The 19,759-nt window shown below is 37.9% G+C and overlaps 1 protein-coding gene across 1 annotated transcript; it reads right to left on the bottom strand.

Moving 5' to 3' along the window:
* Window positions 1–12,436: 12,436 nt before the first annotated feature.
* On the bottom strand, window positions 12,437–19,298 carry LOC139744804 (uncharacterized). The gene is made up of 2 exons (XM_071655219.1): window positions 18,960–19,298; window positions 12,437–12,761 (listed from the first exon to the last, which is right to left on the bottom strand). The coding sequence occupies exons 1-2, from the start codon at window positions 19,294–19,296 to the stop codon at window positions 12,460–12,462; spliced, it is 639 nt and encodes a 212-aa protein (XP_071511320.1). The 5' UTR covers window positions 19,297–19,298; the 3' UTR covers window positions 12,437–12,459.
* Window positions 19,299–19,759: the final 461 nt, after the last annotated feature.

Here is a 19,759-nt window from a genome sequence, read left to right as displayed (position 1 = left end):
TTTCTAAATCTATGACAACATTGCGTTTTTACTAAAATTGTTTAAACTCTGACCAAATTTCACGTACATGAGGACGGACTGATTTTGCTACAACACGTATTTCCCATAGACGCTTGCCCGAGTATACTCAGGACTCATCCTCAACGGGTTAATACAATCCGCCCAAGGACACTGTTGGTATCATTTTTTGGTATATACAAGAGCGCATGCCAGCTATTATAGGAGTTCTCATGCATGACCGCTGGGAGACTGTAATAATGGGAAATCCAATATTATTCCATGAACTTCTTCTTGAAGCGAAAGAGAAGAGTTTTATGTATACATTAGGATTGTTTATTTCATGCTGCAGTATTACCTTTGGTCATTTTCCTAGTGAAGATGCCTTCCTGCATTCTAACATTTTCGGTAAACTTTGATCTAATGTTACGTTCATCATATATTTTCTCAACTGTGTACATTGAATAGGAAACGGCTTCATACGTTTTCGATTTATATATTTTTTATCTTATATTACGTACATTAATTTTGCAACCAATAATAACCATGCCGACACTTTGTACAAAATGTTTTCATTGTACTGCTAATGGAGTGTAGAAATAAAACTTAAGTCAATTGTAAGTGGACTAATGTATTATGGATTATGCCTACACAACTGATCTCATGCTATAGGAGTTGTCTTCTAGGCTAAGGCAGATCCACATTCATTCGTCAATCTAGTCCTACTTATTCTTACTTTATAAATTTGTATAACATACACGTCCTTCATTCAAATATGACTTCTGATCCAATTGACATTTGGGGTGTTTACGTCTCACATCTAACTGAACAACATGGACGACCTGCTGTTGCAGGTGAATCCAGGCTATCCAACCATCTTCTCAGATGGAAATGAAACGGACGAACAACAAGCAAACAAACATTATATAACAATATCATTTGATTCCTTCTCTTCGTTTCTAACGCCAAATACGCTTTAGTAGATGAAAAAGAAAACCCTAAATGAGAAAGATAACCACCTTAGTCCCACAATTATATTCGAGATGGAAGCACCAATGAAACGGAACAATAACAATGATCGACATCATTGTTAGGTTACAAAAGACAGGTAGCTTATTAATTGGTTTTGTCATGATTCTTTCTTCGTCTGCTTCAAGAGTTGTGTTGTGTCTGTCCCAGTCTATATGTAAAACTTGGCTTTATATCCCCTTGGTGAATAGTTCCCCATTTAGTAAATGTCAAGCTATTAAACCCATCACATCTTACCTCATCCACCGAGTTATCTTGCAAACAGACTTTACTTTCCAGTCAAGGTGTCAAAATGAAGTGAACAGACATAATAATGATGATAGAATGAAGGCAATATTTTTTTAATGATGTAAAAGGATACAGAAACGGCACGGGCGCATAGATTGTTATGCCATTGTTATAAGGCACTCGCACAGATGACAGTGGGATGTCATCTGTGTCAGTGGCGTGAAAACAGAGAGTGCAGTAAAAACCCGAAGAGAAATGAACTTCATATTGACTTACCACATGAACACACGCAGCGGGGATGTCAGGAAGCTAATCCACTAGGAAAAGGTACGTGAAAACCTCAAGATGTTCCCTGACCGAGTCAAGAATAGGTCGTTGGAATGATTTTATAGCATTGAATCATGTCTATACTCCCGGAGCTACCTTCTCAGTTTCATCATCAGATGATGGCGAACTGCAAAACACGTACGCCAATTCCAGGCGATAAAACCTCCCTCAAATGCGACGAAACAACAATGCTGCTGTACCGTAGGGACAGGTCAATGCGTACATGGCGTATTGTGTGTGTGTGTGTGTTTGTGTGCCTGTCGAGTCAGGAAGACAGCGCGAAACTCGCTGCTGCACAGCGTGTGTATTGAAAATCACCAGCTCGTAGCGGAGCGCCCGCTGTAACTCGTGATGAGCTGTAGTCTTGTCGATTCAGCCGCAGTTTTGTTTCGTCATAGCGGAGAAAAGTTTTGACACATCAAAGGCCCTCGAAGAAATAAAAAAAATATTCTCCACCATTCAATCTCCTTCTTCAAGAATTTCAATTCTTGGTTGGTTATGAAAATGCCTTGAATATGTCTCCTAACGATACTTCGTTTCGAGAAATTAATACTGGCTGAATATAGGCCTATAAGCTTACTGAAATGAGACGATCCATTCAAAAGCTTGGAATTTGTTAAATTTTGGTGCAGCCATCACTGGATGAAACGACTACAACAGTTTGTAACGTCACTTATGAAAAACGATAACAGAATAAAAAGAAAAAATCAACATATTTTCACTTTTCTAGCATAATGGAAGATTACTTGTCTTATATCTTTTTCCGAAAGCAGGGGAAATACACCAAACATTTTGTATCAGTATAAAGTCGAGAGAAAGTGTAGTTCTTATAAAAAGTGTGAAATTTTGATGAATTTTCTATACATTTTCCTTATATCGTTCTTCATATGTGACGTCACAAACTGTAGTGGTCTTCTCATTCAGCGATGGCGTCACCAAAACTAATGACAGTCATAACTTTTGAACGGATTGTTCGATTTTCCTCAAACTTTCACTTATGGATTCTTCTAATATTGCTGCATTCAATCAATTCACTTTTTTGTTGGTACTCATGTACCAACGCATGGACTGCGAATTACTCTATGGTATGAATATATATATATATATATATATATATATATATATATATATAACAGAGTGTGACCTTGCCTTTCAGTATTTGAGAGCTATGCTCCGTTTTTAAGATCTTCAAGATCTAGGTTTTATTATTATTTTTTACGGCGTTCTTTTTCTACTGATTCGTTTACTATATATATATATATATATATATATATATATGTGTGTGTATATATATATATATGTATATATATATGTATATATATATATATAGCTATATTCATCTAGTATGTAATATATGCATCACATAAAAAATGACATCAATGTATATATATATATATATATATATATACAGCATATTGTACGTATGAATATATACATAAATGTATATATATATATATATACATACTGTATATACAAGTTTAAATACAGAAACAGATATCGATTTTCATCAATTTGAGATATCTTAGATTGAAGCAGTTGAAGAACGAAGAAATTCATATATGCAATAATTTCAAAGATATCTTCAGTATATTTTTTTCATGTTACAAGTACAGTATAATTGAAAAAAAAATGATAATGATGATGCCCTCACTTTAAGTAAAAGAGGTACATTTATCTGTTTTTGTATTCAAACTCTTCACATGTTCATATTCGACATATTTAATCATATATGAGTGTGTGTGTGTGTGTGTGTGTGAAACTTTACGTTCAATGACGTCTTTTATCTACATTCTTGTTATACTGATTACTGATTACTGATACTGTAAAATATTACACATAATATATTTGCAGACCATAATCTCCCTCTTCCATCATCCGTTTCCATTTCTTTCTCTTGCCCTCATTTTCTCCCATATTCTTCACAATCTCAATCTCCTTCTCTTTGATATTGAAGTACGGAATTCGTTACAAGACTCAGTTTACCAGACTCATGTAACAGAGTCACTCGATCGTACACACACAATCATGATCAGAACACCCATGGCAAAATCAGACACAAGTATTGCCAAAGCGTGTTTCTACAAATGTCTCTATTTATGAAAATTAGACTTGTAAATTGTTATTGGTTATGTACATATCCATGAGAATGGGAATCCCACCAATATCTTTACTTTACACGAGATAAAATATCATACGCACATTATGAAGATCATACAACGACAATGGAGAATTGATAAGTACTATCAATCATACATCAAAGCTACGTGTCACATTTGGTCATAACATAATACAGTAACCCTCAAATTGGGTAACTCCGAGAAAAGCATAATTGCAAAACAGACTGCATAAGAATCTTGTTCAAAAATCGTGATCACCTTCCACACATTTTCAACAAAACTCGTCTGTGTTCTACTGAGTCTGTAAAGCACACAAATCTTGTGCAGTATCAGAAATCACCAACCCGAAAATGGTGGTGAAAACACCTCGGACAAGACATCATGTTGCACAGATAAATTCTTTTCAAACACGTGTTTAGAGTCTTAGCAAGTTATTCGATAATAGGAATGAAAGAGTAGCTGTATAAATCAAAGCTATCATTGTTTCGCCATCACCAGCAGTATCATATGCGATTAAACTCATGAAATAAATATATCATTTGGTATGTTCTTCAATAATGATTTCATACTTCACCTCATAAAGTTCGACTTCTTCAGCTAGAATCAGACAAGGCAAGTGCCAAAATGTGTCTCGCCCATTCGCGTAGAAGAAATTAATGTTTTTCTAGCTCCCGGAAGTTCATTGACCCCGCCTCTAAGCTTTGACCTTGTGGTGACCTTCAATTCCCCAAGGGACATTTACCAGCCAATTTCTGTTTTGTCACAAACGGACATATGGATCAAAAATTATGAACCATAATCGAAATGCGCAGTAAAAACTTAACATTGGGCCCTAAAAGTTCTTTGACACCTGTCTGTGACATTTGACCTTGTGGTGACCTTCAACTCCCCAGGGGACATTTACATACAAGTTTGGTCACAAACAGACATAGGGATCAAAACTTATTAGCCATAATCGAAACGCGCAATAAAAACTTAATATTGGGCCCTAAAAGTTCGTTGACCCCTGTCTGTGACCTTTGACCTTGTGATGACCTTCAAATCCCCAAGGGACATCTACCATACAAGTTTGGTCACAAACGGACATAGGGATCAAAAGTTATTAGCCATAATCAAAATGCACCGTAAAAACTTAACATTGGGCCCTAAATGTTCGTTGACCCCTGTCTGTGACCTTTGACCTTGTGGTGACCTTGAACTCCCCAAGGGACATCTACCATACAAGTTTGGTCACAAACCGACATAGGGATCAAAAGTTATTAGCCATAATCGAAACGCGCCGTAAAAACTTTAACATTGGGCCCTAAAAGTTCGTTGACCCCTGTCTGTGACCTTTGATCTTGTGGTGACCTTGAACTCCCCAAGGGACATCGAACATTCAAGTTTGGTCACAAACGGGCATAGGGATCAAAAGTTATTAGCCATAATCAAAATGCGCCGTAAAAACTTAACATTGGGCCCTAAAGGTTCGTTGACCCCTGTCTGTGACCTTTTACCTTGTGGTGACCTTGAACTTCCCAAGGGACATCTACCATCCAAGTTTGGTCACAAACAGACTTATGGATCAAAAGTTTTGAGCCATAATCAAAACGCGCCGTACAAACTTAACATTGGGCACTAAAAGTTCGTTGACCCCTGTCTGTGACCTTTGACCTTGTGGTGACCTTCAACTTCCCAAGGGACATCTACCATCCAAGTTTGGTCACAAACGGACATATACATCAAAAGTTATGAGCCCTAATTGAAACGCGCCGTAAAAACTTAATATTGGGCCCTAAAGTTCATTGACCCCTGCCTGTGACCTTTGACATTGAGGTGACATTCATGTTTGGAAAAATGTATAACCTTGCATAACCACTCTTCCCTCCAAGTTTGATTGAAATTGAAGTCCTCAGTATACAATAGAGAGTTATTCAAGTTTTTGTAGCGTTACGGACGGACGACGGACGGACAGACGCCGCATGCGATCCCTTAGTCTCCCCGCACCACCGGTGGGCTCGACAAAAATGCTGCCTAATGGTGTTCATTCAGCTTACTCTAGTTTTGTGAGGAATACTCTGTTCTAGAATATCACTAAAACAGTGCTGGAAATACTTGAATACAAATAACTTGATGATGACTGTTATATCCTTCATACTTTTATAGATTTTCGCCTGAAACCTTTCCAGATAAAATCTGATGCCCGGAACGTAGCTACTATAAAGCCGCATAATCAGTTGATATAAAGTAATCAACACTTATTACGACTTTTCTTCGCTCCATTCAGATTTTAACCAAGTGACCCACTTTATATCAAAGTAGTGAATATTCATTATAAAGAAGTGTTTATCATGTTTTCAAATGATTTCAAATGTTTATGAATCATTCCTACCCAAGATCAACTTCAAGAATGAACAAACCGACCCCGAAATATGAATATGGCAAAGTAAATGGAAATATGAATCACATAGACACTGGTGCAAATCTACACCCGCTTGTCGGCAAAACTTCAGGAACACAGGAAGTTCACCCAAATCCACGTGAAATCTCTGGTCTTAGTATTCATGACAACCTCAAATTCTGTTGAGAAGAAAAAAATGTCATCCGATTCAACATGGTACTGGCCTTCAACTCAATGATGTTAAGGTAAACAGTTTGTCTTCTCTCGTATCTTTTTTTTTTTATTTGTTTGTTTCCCCTGTTTCGAGGATTCCATGTAATAAAAGGATTGAGGGCAGCGCCTTTGTTCACTTTCCACCATGTCCACTGTATTGACAGATCTAAAGTCAGCCCTTTATACCATAGCTTTATACCATACCTTTATACCATCTGGTTCCAATATCCGTCTGATAATTTTTACTATATTAATACAGTACTGTACTTACACATGATATCGTGACTATACCTTGTGGAAAGAATGATTTAAACATTGCATCAATGCTAAGCGCGTAATGAGTTCATATCAATAGATAGGTAGAAAAGCTAATTTTAATAGAATTAGACCCAATGAGATCCGGTATTCATAAAATAGTTTCCATATTATTAACATCGCTCTGATCTGGAGTCGGTTATTATTACAACAATTACCTTCACTCTCTGTTTTGACTGTGTGCTACATGGTAACAGCCGTTTTAGGTAGTCAATTAAAAAACCGCGCGGCGTGTTATATATTGTGATATGTAAATGGCCAACGACGGAAAGCAGAATTACATTCCATATACATCGTATGATTTGCAAGCCCATGTGTTTGCACAAATAAGGGAAATAGTCAAAATCATTGTATCAAGCATTCAATGTGAATCAGTAACACGCGTCTTTTTAATTTCAACAGTCACGACGTTGAAAGCATTAGATATTTCTTTTCAAATGAATCAAGCTTAGATACTCCCACATAACAAGCATTGAATAGTTTTTTTAAAGATCCTTCAAGATTGTTTCCAAAGACTGTCTAGAAATGTCTCACAAAACAGGAGTAACTTTCTTTTGTTTCGCCTATTACAAAAAAAAAGTTTGCTCGTTTGTATTGCTATCCGCTAGATGCAACTGCATTTCCAGAAAATAGGCTTTGAACCAGACTCTATCGTTGTCTGTCGTTAAGCTTCTAAACAGCACAAGAATGAAGATAGTTATTTCTACCTAGAAATATTCCTAAAGATTAAGTTAACTTGAAGGCAAACTTTACGTAATGATAAAAACTTATTACCAATCACTGCCAATATCAAGAACATGATTTATTTCACTAAATAACATGTCCGATCCATTTTCACGTAAACAGTCATGCCTTTAAAGCGTATCAACAATAGGTTTGAATCAAAATAAAGGCACTTTAAAGATATTGACTAATCAAAATGTTGCTTAAACACTCCAGAGTGTGTTTTGTTCAAAGACATCTAGATAAAAACACAACGTAATTAGGCCTGCTAATCAAATGTGGTAATATCGCCTATATCTATTGGACGTGACACAAAAAACGTTGCGTAACAAATAAAACATTTCCAAGCGTAAAGAATTCCATATCTCATATAAATTAGATTATCACCACTGAATACCACGTGATCAATGTTCACAACGTTCCTCTACATGCCCACACTGCTTTGCGCTTTGATAGAAATAGGTGGTTAAAAAAATAAATTCTGGCTTATTTTTACCAAAGGCTGTGTTTGTTGTCTCACACGAATCAAACCTAATCTTTAAATGGTGAATACTGATTACTTGAGTTAGACATTTTACTTCAGATTACCGTAGTTTTTATGTGTACCGTGCTTTGTGTGTATAGGTGGAGAGCACTAGCCATGATATGTGCAATGGTCTCAAAGAACGCAGACCTAGAGCCTCATTCGTGAAATTTATGACCTATGATGACACTCCGACGCGGTTACAACACGCGCAATAAGGGAATGTGTTGAAGATATTCAAAATTAAAATAATTCTGTTGATAGATCGTAAGACTAAGTTTGACCTGAACGACAACTACAAAAAGATGGATCTTTATAGGCCTACTTTTCAGATTTACGATTATTGTGATGTTTTCGCAGGAATTAAGAAAACAATATTAATATGTTATTGTTAATGTCGCATGATAACGAGATGATTTTTTCTAGGGAGCTTTAGATTTGCGGCGCGGACGTTTGATGCTCAGAACAGTTTTTTTCTTTCCCCCTCTGAACGTCCCCGTCGCGAAAGTTCCCTAATAATCAGTTCCCCTGCGACTTCCATGATATTAACTCCCTCTCTGTCAGCATATTATAGTATCTCTCTCCCTCAATCTCTATCTATCTTTCTATTGCTCTACTCGACGTTCCTGAGCTGAGTTTTTGGATTAAGAACATAATTGTGTGTTACATTAATCTTTAAAATCATTTTAACGTTTGAAAAATCTTAACCCGTTGGCTGCGAGAACCAAGTGAATCTTGGGTAAAATCTGTCGTGATACAAAATCTAGAAAGAGAGAAACGAGTTCAAATGATGGACGACTGTATTATTATCATTGTTATTAGCCACGCATTATTATGAAAGAATTACATCAGTGTATTTGAAGCGCATTCTTGCCCAATACACTCACCTTTCCCATTGTCTCAATGAAAATAAATGATTTTAATGACCTGGTTGTAGAGAAATTGTGTTAGTTATTAATAGTCATTTGTGAAAATACGGGAAATAAGTGACGAGAAAAATCATCAAAGTAGCCCGACGGAAAAAGGGATGAAAATGTTAAAATGACTTTGCTTAATATTGGTTCATCATTATGAATACAATATATACCTGCATTATGTGTTTTGATTTTGAATAATGAAATGTTGATATTTCTGACTGAAAGCCGAATAAATAATGATAATAATAATAATAATAATAATAATAATAATAATAATAACAATGATTATAATGATAATAATATAATAATAATGATAATAATAATTACACTAGAGTACCTTATATAGCACTAGACTGGTGGTATCAGTCGATGTATTTATGACATCAGCGAATTTGATAAACAATGTGAAAACGTTGATAAATTCTGCGATGCTGAGCTTTGTCAAAATACATAAAAGGCAAACACAAGTTTATCAAGGCTCGAAATAGAATGGTAGGTATAGCACTTGCAAAACAAAGCAAAAAAGTCGTATCGACATCATCGACAATTTCAACAGATAATTTAATGCCTGTTGTGGCAGAATGTGAAAATCAACAACAGATACTTGACTTCATAAAAACAGGTGTCTTTTCCAAATTGGATACATCGCAGTTATGTGAGTAATTTAGGTATATACATTCCTACAGGATCACACCTGACCTTCATATCGAACTGACAGGTGGTGAGATCAACTTTACAGTGCTATAACGTCACACTATAGTGAATCTATTAGGCGCGGTCAGACTGGCAAAAGATCGAGAAGTTTAAGATCATGAAGTCTTTGCGATCATTTGTCGTCCGATCACAGTGGCAAAAGATCTACAAGTTTGGCGGAGTGGCATAGGGGAAAATATCCCTAGTTGGAGCGGGAAGTTTCGAGGGAAGTTTTGCATGAAGTTTGTGGTGACACTGGCAAAATTTCGAGGTCACAATCTTAAACTTCACGATCTTTATGCCAGTCTGACCGCGCCTATAGTTTCGACACGACTGTTAAATGTTTACGGTATTTTTGTCTAAATACGTGGCGACGAGAAATATTTATCGTAAAACAGGTATGAGGAGATGTTTTATGATGTGATTTAGTCATTAAGTTCCAGCCATCTCCATTATAGATTCCTCCTCATTCTTCTGCTTCATCTGTATCAATGTGTATCGAAATATCCTGGTATGCTTCTCGTGGGCTTCTTTTGTTTTGGCCTGCTCTGTGTAAAGCATTCAAAGGCATGCACATGCAATGTAATGTATATCAACGCAGGGCTCCCTTGTAAAGCAGGCCTTTGTGGCACTGAATGGGACTACCCTGCTTTTAAAGAAGACTTAATAAATAAATAAAATAATAAATAAAGGTTTTATCTTGCTTATTAATTGAGCGCAGACACAAAGACACTAACATATCTTCGTCAAAGTCATCATCATCACCATCATCATCATTATTATTACCGTACAATAATCTGTCACCTTCTTTGAGTCATTGACACTTATCAGCATCAGAAACTTATCAGCAACGGATCACGTGCTGATCGTGACAGCGACCTGCAGGGTGCGGACATCCCTCCGATACACGCAGTGCTATGTACCGTCTGGTTGAATCTCAGAACCAGTCAGCCAATAAACTGCCGGGATCATTTTCCTGTTTGAATCCACTCCAATCAAAGACCTGGAAAAATTTTCAAACATCCCGCAAAAAGAACAAATCGGAAGAACTCAAACAGGGACCAGGCTGCAAATGTTGGTGATGGTGCTAACTCTTTGTCACGCAACAGTCGTGGAAGGCAAAATCCTACATTCAGGACCATCAATAACCGTTCGGGAACTTCAACCCAACAAGAAATACATGCATAATAAAACGGTCGACGAATATTTACAGCGATATCCCAGGAATTTACAAAAATATATTGATACAAAAGAGCATGAAGCAAAAAGATTTATATAAAAATAGGGCATATCGATCTACTGTCAGTTGTCGCTAAAAGAAGTGGTACTAAGTGTATCACATGGCATTTAAATCACTGGTGATTTTAACACCTAATTCAACAAAATTTTCTCCTTCCTCTAAATCAATCAATTACACCTACACGACGCCCCCGCGAAAGTCAAAATTTCCGCACATCCGTACGACCAAGATTGACGACACTCCTCGCTACGTCTTTCCTAACTTCTCTTTCTCGTCATACACAATGTATTCTCAAAGCAGAGATTCGATGTGTGTATTCTATACTGACGCAACCAACAGAAAAAAAACTACTACAAGCCAAGTGTGTTGTAAAATACGACTATATACCTGTCAGATTTCAAACAAACCTTTTCTTTCTTGATGTCAATCGCAAACCTCCGCAAATAACTTTGGTGTTTTTTTTTTTACTAAAGATATATCAGTTACTTGAATTTAAGTCGCTCTTCTTTTTAGGAATAAAAAACTTTAGTGTAATGGCATTCCGCATCTTTGTACACATGCATAAATGATTAACGTTCGCTGTAACGTTTTTTCAAGTCAACTAAAAAAATGCAAAGTGGTTAATACTGTTACTGATCAGTGCCCAAGCGTCTAAAACGTTTTAGCATTAGTAGCGCCACCTACGTTCACTTTTAGGACACTGTTTGTTGCCACACATAGATGTTGGTGATTACAGTTGCAAGATGATAGTGCGCCATTTCACGTGTACTCAACTCAAACTGGTGATCTACCGAAGATACACACTAAAACTGCTTTCACTTTCATTAAGAATCCAGAGACAAATAGCGTTGTGATGGCTGTGTTGCACTCAAATGAGCTCTAATGCGGTGAAATAATTTATTCCAGCCTTTAGAGGTTTAACAATCTTCTGTCTCATGGACAAAGAGAAAGGACTCCGCTATATTCTAGCCTTAAACTTTTCATTGGGAAGATATGGAAGCATGGCTGGTTACCAGCGTGTATAAAGAATTGCAATATAAAATTGATTTAAAGTTTTCAAATGTGATGGAATCAGGAATAAACTTCCTTCACACTGGTGTTGAATACATGAAAACAGTTTTGTAAACACAACACTGTATGTTTGTGTGGAAACTTAATAAATGAAATGATATGATACGAATTCCAGCATGTATTTATAAACATTTAAATCATTAGACGACATTCTTACCTAGTTATGTTCTTTTTTATCCTTCTTATTTATCATAACAAAAAAACTGGAAGGCATGAACTATTATGTCTTGATGAATAATTGACGAAGATAATTTTTGTCGGAATATTGGGTGATATCAATATCTTTCATATTGCCGAGAAACATTTTCCCAGTAAGTTTAATTCCTCACAGAGGTGAAAATACAAATCGTACATCATTAACTTTTCCATCAAATATAGTTCTAAAAAAAAAAGAAATACACTCATTCAAAGTGAATCAAAACCTTTGGTAGCCCGAGTGGAAATATATTGCCATTTACTTTAAAACTCATGGCTACTGCCCTCTACGGATGTCATCGACCAACAGCATTTAAAGGTCATTGACCTTGATATCTTGTGCAGAAGTGTCTGACATATTGCTTTACTCAGAGGTGATTCACCTGCAATGTTAGTGAATATCAATTCCATCATCATTCTCATTACGATGTCAAGAAGGTGAGATAACAAACAATCTGTTTCCTCGGAGACCGGTTCATTGCTGTACTCTGTCATGGACCCTCGGTGTCTCGTCTCGATGTCGATGATGTCGACTTTGACGTCGAGTGCGTCGGACTACCTCCCACAAGCACGCTCTCCTTCACGTTGTCAACAACGGTTACCCTGCTGAGGTTGCGGGGCTGGTAGACTTTGCCCCCGTGGTGGCTGCGGGACGGCCGGGCGTCCAGTTGTCGGATGATCCGCCACTGACGCAAAAAGAGCACAACGACGAAGACCCAGAGACCGAACATCATGCCGAGTGTAAGAAGACCCTTAAGCAGACCTGGTCGACCCTTAAACTTGGGCTTTTCAGCTGAAGGTATTCAAACACATCAAAAGTAGAAATATTTGAAAGAGTTGAATATAAAGAACACCATAAGTGAGATAGTACTGCGGAGCAAAGCGTGTTGAAAGAACCAACCTGTTTCACGAAGCTCTTTAGTTATGTAGTATCCTTATGCTACAGTCACACACGGCCGGGTCACAAAACGGATTTGATCCGGGTGAAAATGAGCCGGATCAGTCCCGGAATGGAGGGTAATTTAGTTACCGCAGAAAAGGGAGGAGGTGCTTGCACACACAATCGTAACAGCAGTGGCTGGGCTAGGTATTTTACCATGAACAGATTTACCAGTTTCAAATACATTATTACGTTTTCAGGAGATCAGGAGGTCGTAGGTTCGAATCCTGCTCGAGTATGTACGCCCATGACTTTTTTTTTTATATATCATGGCTACTACTAAAACACTGATCAATTGAGTGCTTAATTACGTCGATGTAGGGCAATTTGTCAATCAGTTGCATTATTTCGTTTGTTTATTATTTGGACGTTCATTTAACATGGTCACCAAGGAATCACTCATATGCCTATTACCAAGTTACCATGAAACTGACAGCTGAAGGTCCCCTCCAAAGAACGGGACGATAAGGATTAAGTGCCTTGCCTCAGGGTACAAGGGCTGCAGCCAGGGATTCGAACCATGCTTCGCACCTCAAGATTGGGAATTCTTGGCTTCACCCACAGAGCCACTAAGGCTCGTATATCGTGGTTGCGTGACAAGTCAAATCACCAAAAACATATTTGAAACTTTGCAATCTGCATTGTCGGGACTTTGCTTAGCTAGGGACGTCTGTCTTTGGTGTGATTTTGTTTTCGATGACCATCATACGTAATTTAAGTTTCTTTGAATGCTAAAGGCACCTTTCAAGTGATAGGTTCTTCATCGTCACATCATAATCAATCTATTACTTCAAATTCATGAAATTCTTCCGTCGAGATGTTTTTATTGCAAATGATTGACAAATTGCCCTAAATCGACGTAAATAAGCACTGAATTGATCTGTGTTTTAGTAGTAGCCATGATTTTTTTTTAAATCATGGGCGTACATACTCGGTGATCGGGAGGTCGTGGGTTCGAGTCCTACTTGAGTATGTACACCCATGATTTTTTTTTTATCATGGCTACTACTAAAACACTGAACAATTAAGTGCTTATTTACGTCGACGTAGGGCAAGTTGTCAATCCGTTGCAATAATCGATTACTTTACATCGCATGCATTTGGAAATAACGTTGGAGCAGTCATAAATGCAAAATAAAAAAGTTTACAGACGTGTTTAATGTATTCCAACACCGTCAAAATTCTACTTACCTACATAGAGTAATTTCTCCAAAAATAAAAGAATGAATACTTTTCATCCAATACTATACAAGCTATATCTGCAATTCAATCCGTCTAATTTCAAAGCTACTGAAATAAACAAACGAACAAATAAACATACTCACACAAACACACACAAAAATCAAGGTGTATATTTAGTGTAAGTGTAATGATGTGCAAAGGAGGTTTTTATTATACGGTGCTGAGGAGTGCATCGAACATTTCAGAAATATAGAACAAAATGCAATCCTGTAGATTACCCATCACTGCTCTCATCCTGTAACGAAAGTAGATCGATTTGAGTGCAAACAGATACACGTGCCTTGTGAATCGAAATATGGCGATGAATGCAAGAGTGAATTTGACACGGAACAGGTGAATAATATTGGCACAGTGTATACAGACACGACAGGTACAAGCCCCAGGAACTGGGGACGTGGGGGGGGGGGGGGGGGGCGAGGAGTTTGGACTGCAATCTAATATATTAAAGGCATAATTTACCATTTGCAGATGAAGCAAAACACAGCATTAGTGCTTTAAAATAGTTCTAAAATGTGAGTTTGGGATAGAAACAACCACTGTAAAAATTTGAACCCGTATAATCAATGTTAAGTATTGTTAAATACACAAAATGTGAACAATACTTATAATAACAATGTTGCAAGATTAAACCGTCTACTGTTATGGTTTAATGAGAAAAATACTGATATCTCCCTATATTTTAGGCTTTATTGCAAAAATTCTATATTGTAGGATGTTTTGTGATACAGCAGATCTACACATATACATCAAATGTGATATCTTGAAATCTTTTAAAATCACTGTTCCCAAAGGTAAACAGGATTCCCAAAGGTAAACAGGACCTTTAATGGCTAAAAAAAGGAAGATGGTTGTTGCGTGTTACCACTGGACCCCATTCACACCCCTTCCTTCTCCTTCTCCTCAGGCCACACCCCACAAGGTGCTTTAAAAAAAATCAATAGTGACAACAGCAAAAAAAAATATATATACAAGGAACGCATTCAGTGTAAAATCGGACAACGGGTCTGGGTCGCAAGGAATTCAAAATGTTTTCCTGATTCCCTCTTGACTCCGTGATAATAAACAATCAAATAAACCTGTTTAAAAAAAGTGTATCTTAATTGGTCAGTAGAGCTGCATCAAATGCTGCTACGTCTGGCAAGTCACGAGGTAAGATTCAAACAACTGTGTGGTTTTCAAGACAACCGTCATGATAAATGATACAAAGAAGGAAAGTTGATGGAATGATGAATTACGAAAAACAAGTGACGTGTAGACATCACGGCAATTTGTTTAAGAAAAGTGCAAGTGAGATCTGCCCCGTGATTAAAAAAAAATATCAGCAACAACATTACTACGGTTTTCCATTCATTGTTTAACCTATAGTTCACTTACTTCTGTATCCCCACTCAGAAAATTGGGTGTAACATTTTTTCCTGCATATAATTTTATACTGTTGCTGCTGCAAACACAAACTTGTTTTTAAGAAATATGCTTAACTAATTTCAGGTGTGAAAAGAATGTATTGTTACTCTTCACCGGCATTTCAAAGTCATAGAATCTTAAAGTTATATCTTGCAAAATTCCTCCGGTCTTTTTTTTTTTTCTATTTACAATATACGTCGTTTACCAATTTACTAACAAATTTAAGATATGTTAGTTTGTATCTTAAAATCTGATGCAGGTTAAGATTAGACGGCTCTGTGACATAAATACAATTCGGATTGATAATAATAACACTTATCTGGCTGTATGGCATGCCGCAAATAATGTTAATGTTTCTTTACAGAGCTGCAGGGATCAGTGCCGGTGGGGGGGGGGGGGTTATAAAAACATACACCTGCTTAAAGCTTGGAGTGTTTCATTCCACACAACGCAGAGATCTTGGATTAAGGGGCCTTCGTGTGAAACAAAATGTAATGCAATGATTATACACACATGGCTAGATGTGACAAAATCCATTCACTGTTTTGTCTGTACTGTATAAAAAAAAATCACACACAAACACAGTGAGCACACACACATACTTTTGATACAATCATTCGTGACAATGCAGGCAAACTTAAGTACATGTATAACATTGAAGAGAATCATATTTGTCAGATGACAACATGGCAAATGTCTGCTGAGAAAGGCAAATGTATTAAAGACAAATCAAAATTGAGCGGCAAAAAGACATCAAACAGACAAATAAAGAAGGGTAATCATGAAAGACAAAAATCGAACACACGATACGGGAATGATGTATCTTTCATATAAAAACGCACAATAATTATCTGTAACGAACACATTAGCGGGCATATATGGATTGTAGGGGTGTATCAGAACTCTTTTTTTTTAAAGCTTCATCACAAGTTAATCATCAATTTAACACCCGCCCTGACTTTGCAAAGAATTTCCAATCAAAATTTGTTGTCCCTGGCTAGTGTCCCATTTTTTTACTTACTTTTATCATACAGTCTGTAATTCCAATTAATTTAGTCAAAAGAAATTTTAAAGAACAACTTTAGCACAACAATTGATTGAACTAAAGGTACTTATTACGAAGTATCAAGTACATACAAATCATTGACACGAATCTGTAAGAGTGCTACAATGACGTCATAAAGCAAACAGAATGCATTGTGTAATGCGATACAGGAAAACACCACAAATTCATATTCCGTATTCATGTGCCTATGGCAAGCAAATGAAAACAAAAAGCAAAACACACCAACTGAAAACAAATATCAATACTATAACGTCAAACTGGCATGATATCACCATGTCTTGACAAATGCAAATAAAACCAAAATAAGAAAGTCAGGTAAAACGAGTTCCAATTTTGGAAGAAGTGCACAGAACATGCTGGGGGAAAAAAGTAGGCGATAAAGCGCAGCTGTAACCCTCTGTAGCCCTCTACACACAAGTGGTGACCTGAGTGCACGACATGCATACTGACAGACAGACAGTGGGACACATGGCACCACGTGACACTACAACGAAAGGCAACCTTCTACCCACGTGCTTCATATCACGGACTGGCCTGATCGCTCGGGGCTCGGCGGCCCTGTCACCGTAGCTGATCCATCACCAGCTGCCTGGTAAGACACGTGTACCGGCACACCAACCACCACCGCTGCAGCCGCTGCGGCCGCGGCATGTGACTGGCTCCGAGGAGGCAGTTTTTGCTGCCTCTGCAAGAGTTCCTGCCGGGTTGGGGGTTCCCCTAAAATTTCCGTCGCTCTCAGCGGCTCGCACTCTGGTATTACACGTTGATTCATCGGGGAGGGCGGGGCCGATGATTTCGAGGCACCAAATTTTGATCTCCTAGAAAAGTTTGAGGCGCGAGCTCGGAAACTTTTCATCGTTTGCGATCCACGCTGCCAAGTTCGTCCTCCCAAACCTTTCTCTTTGTCGCCCGTGAGAGGGCGCTGTGACGAGCGCTCACCATGAACCTTTTTCTGGAAGTGTGACTTGTAAGCTTCAAGATGGCGATGGGTTGGTGACACGTCTCGAGTTCTCATCGTGTCTTTTGTTACTCTCAAGTTCATCTTCTTATTCCACGTACAGAAAAACCTCATCATCGCCATGCCCCAGAGAGCGAAGATGGTGAAAAGAATCACGAACTCTTTTGGGCCCATGCTACTACTCCGATACTCTAGGGAAAAGAGATTTTTACGATTAGGAAGACAAAAACATCGAAACACTGCGCTGATATATTAATCCGAGTATTGCTCCCACAACCAGTCAACTTTAAATTGCAAGCGAATAGTACTCAAAGTATAGAAATACAGCGATGATAGTCTGGCAGTTAATAGGATCACTTTTATGTTAGGGCACGAATTTGTTTGCAATATATTCTTTTGGATCAATTAAAACACAAACAGTGTTGTTTGTCTGCTGCTCAATTTATCGTAGAGCACCGTTATACAGCATTGGCTATTCACAGACAAAATTGGAAAATGCCAGCACAGACTTTGCGCTCCATGTTCAGAGGATATAAATCACCCACGGGACTCTGCTCTGATGCCCCTTGGAGCATTATATCTCTCTGAGCGATCACTGTTCACGTTCAGGTGAAAAAAAAAAGAGAAACACAAAACCGGTGATATTATCACCGTTGATCACTGCCAAACTACCATAGATTTGCCAAAAACAGAATATGATTAAGCAAGGTTAGGAAGAATAAAGACAGTTCCAATTCCCGCATATAAGAATAACAATGAGAAGCTACTACACACATTAGCAGAAATAGATGAATACATTGAACTGTTTAGTTGAGGAATGTAATCATATTAGTTATATTTTGATGAAGTTAATGTTATCACCCATTTCAAATAGTATACTGATAACACTTTAAGTCTTTTTTTTTCTTTTTCGTAGTATCAACTCGTACCATAAGAGAGGTTTTATTAACTATGATGCGTTTTTTTTTTCATTATTAAAAGACATTCTTGTCGAGAGTAAAATTAGCCTACTATTTTCAAAACCAAGTAAGCCTGCTTGCTTTGTGTATTCTTACATCAACAAATTTACGGATGGCACACACGCTGAAATTAACAAGAAGATGGTGTTACTGTGACGTAATACTGCAATGAAAACACGCTGAGGCATGACATTATGTTTGATATAAACTGGTAATTGACTGTTAGTATTGCCACCAGAAAAGAAGAGATTAAAAGAACCAGTGTCACACCGTTGGATGTATAGGTCAAACACCCATTAAATATCTTTAGGGAGCGCCATTAATAAGTGACATTTTAACGCTGCTCTTCTTTGGACACGTTAGACAAGCAACACTAATGAATTTCTATCCCTGAAGCAATAGGCAATCTCGCGCATGCGTACTTTTCTCCGGCGTAGTGAACCGTTTCAGCTCGCTGTTCACGAAGGGTGTGTCCGAGTCGTTGAAGACGGCCTTTACGAACGCTCTGTACGGCTCGTTCGGCTCCAGGTTACGAAGCGTCTCCGACGTGAAGGCGGGATCAACTGTGATCACCGTTTTAGAGTTGCTGCCCTCAAGCTGGAAGGTGACGTAATAATTGATGACCTTTGACAAGGGTGGGTCAACGGTGGTGAGGGTCCACTCGAGGAGCGCCTCGTTGGAATAAAGGTGTTCCTCAGGCACCTCGAGCACCAAGGTGGTTACGATGGGGGCGGTACCTGTTGTGGTGGTGGCTGACATGGTGGCGGTGGAAGCTGGATGTAACGAAATACAGGATAAAGAATTGTTGATATCAACTTACTAGTCTTTAATACGATTGACATACTGGTATATGCACACGCATACACGCACGCAAGCAAACACATATACACGCAAACACACACCATCACATGCCCTTAAAAACTAAAAAATCATAATATTACACTCATTGCATGCATGGATGGCCTTATCATCGATACCTTCGCTAACACATTTCTTATAATGCAGGTTTGTTTGATGCACCTCCATAGTATTCTAGAGGACATGCCAAACACTCTCCGATCTGACGAGTGGAGCAGCGAAAAGTCGTCGGATACATGCAGCGAAACACTCCTGATTAAATCTACCTTCTGTCTTGTTAATATCAGTTTTGTGTGGTCAGTGAACATGACCTTTTATACAAGTATTCCCTGAGCATACTGCAGTAAATTACTATTCTTGTCTG

The sequence above is a fragment of the Diadema antillarum genome, unplaced genomic scaffold (genome assembly GCF_040938485.1).
Source record: "Diadema antillarum isolate AM-2024a unplaced genomic scaffold, OU_Dant_1.0 seq00001212_RagTag, whole genome shotgun sequence".
NCBI classification, from domain to species: domain Eukaryota; kingdom Metazoa; phylum Echinodermata; class Echinoidea; order Diadematoida; family Diadematidae; genus Diadema; species Diadema antillarum.
The sequence above is the reverse complement of the archived record's forward strand: the minus strand, read 5'-3'. Positions and strand labels throughout refer to the sequence as shown.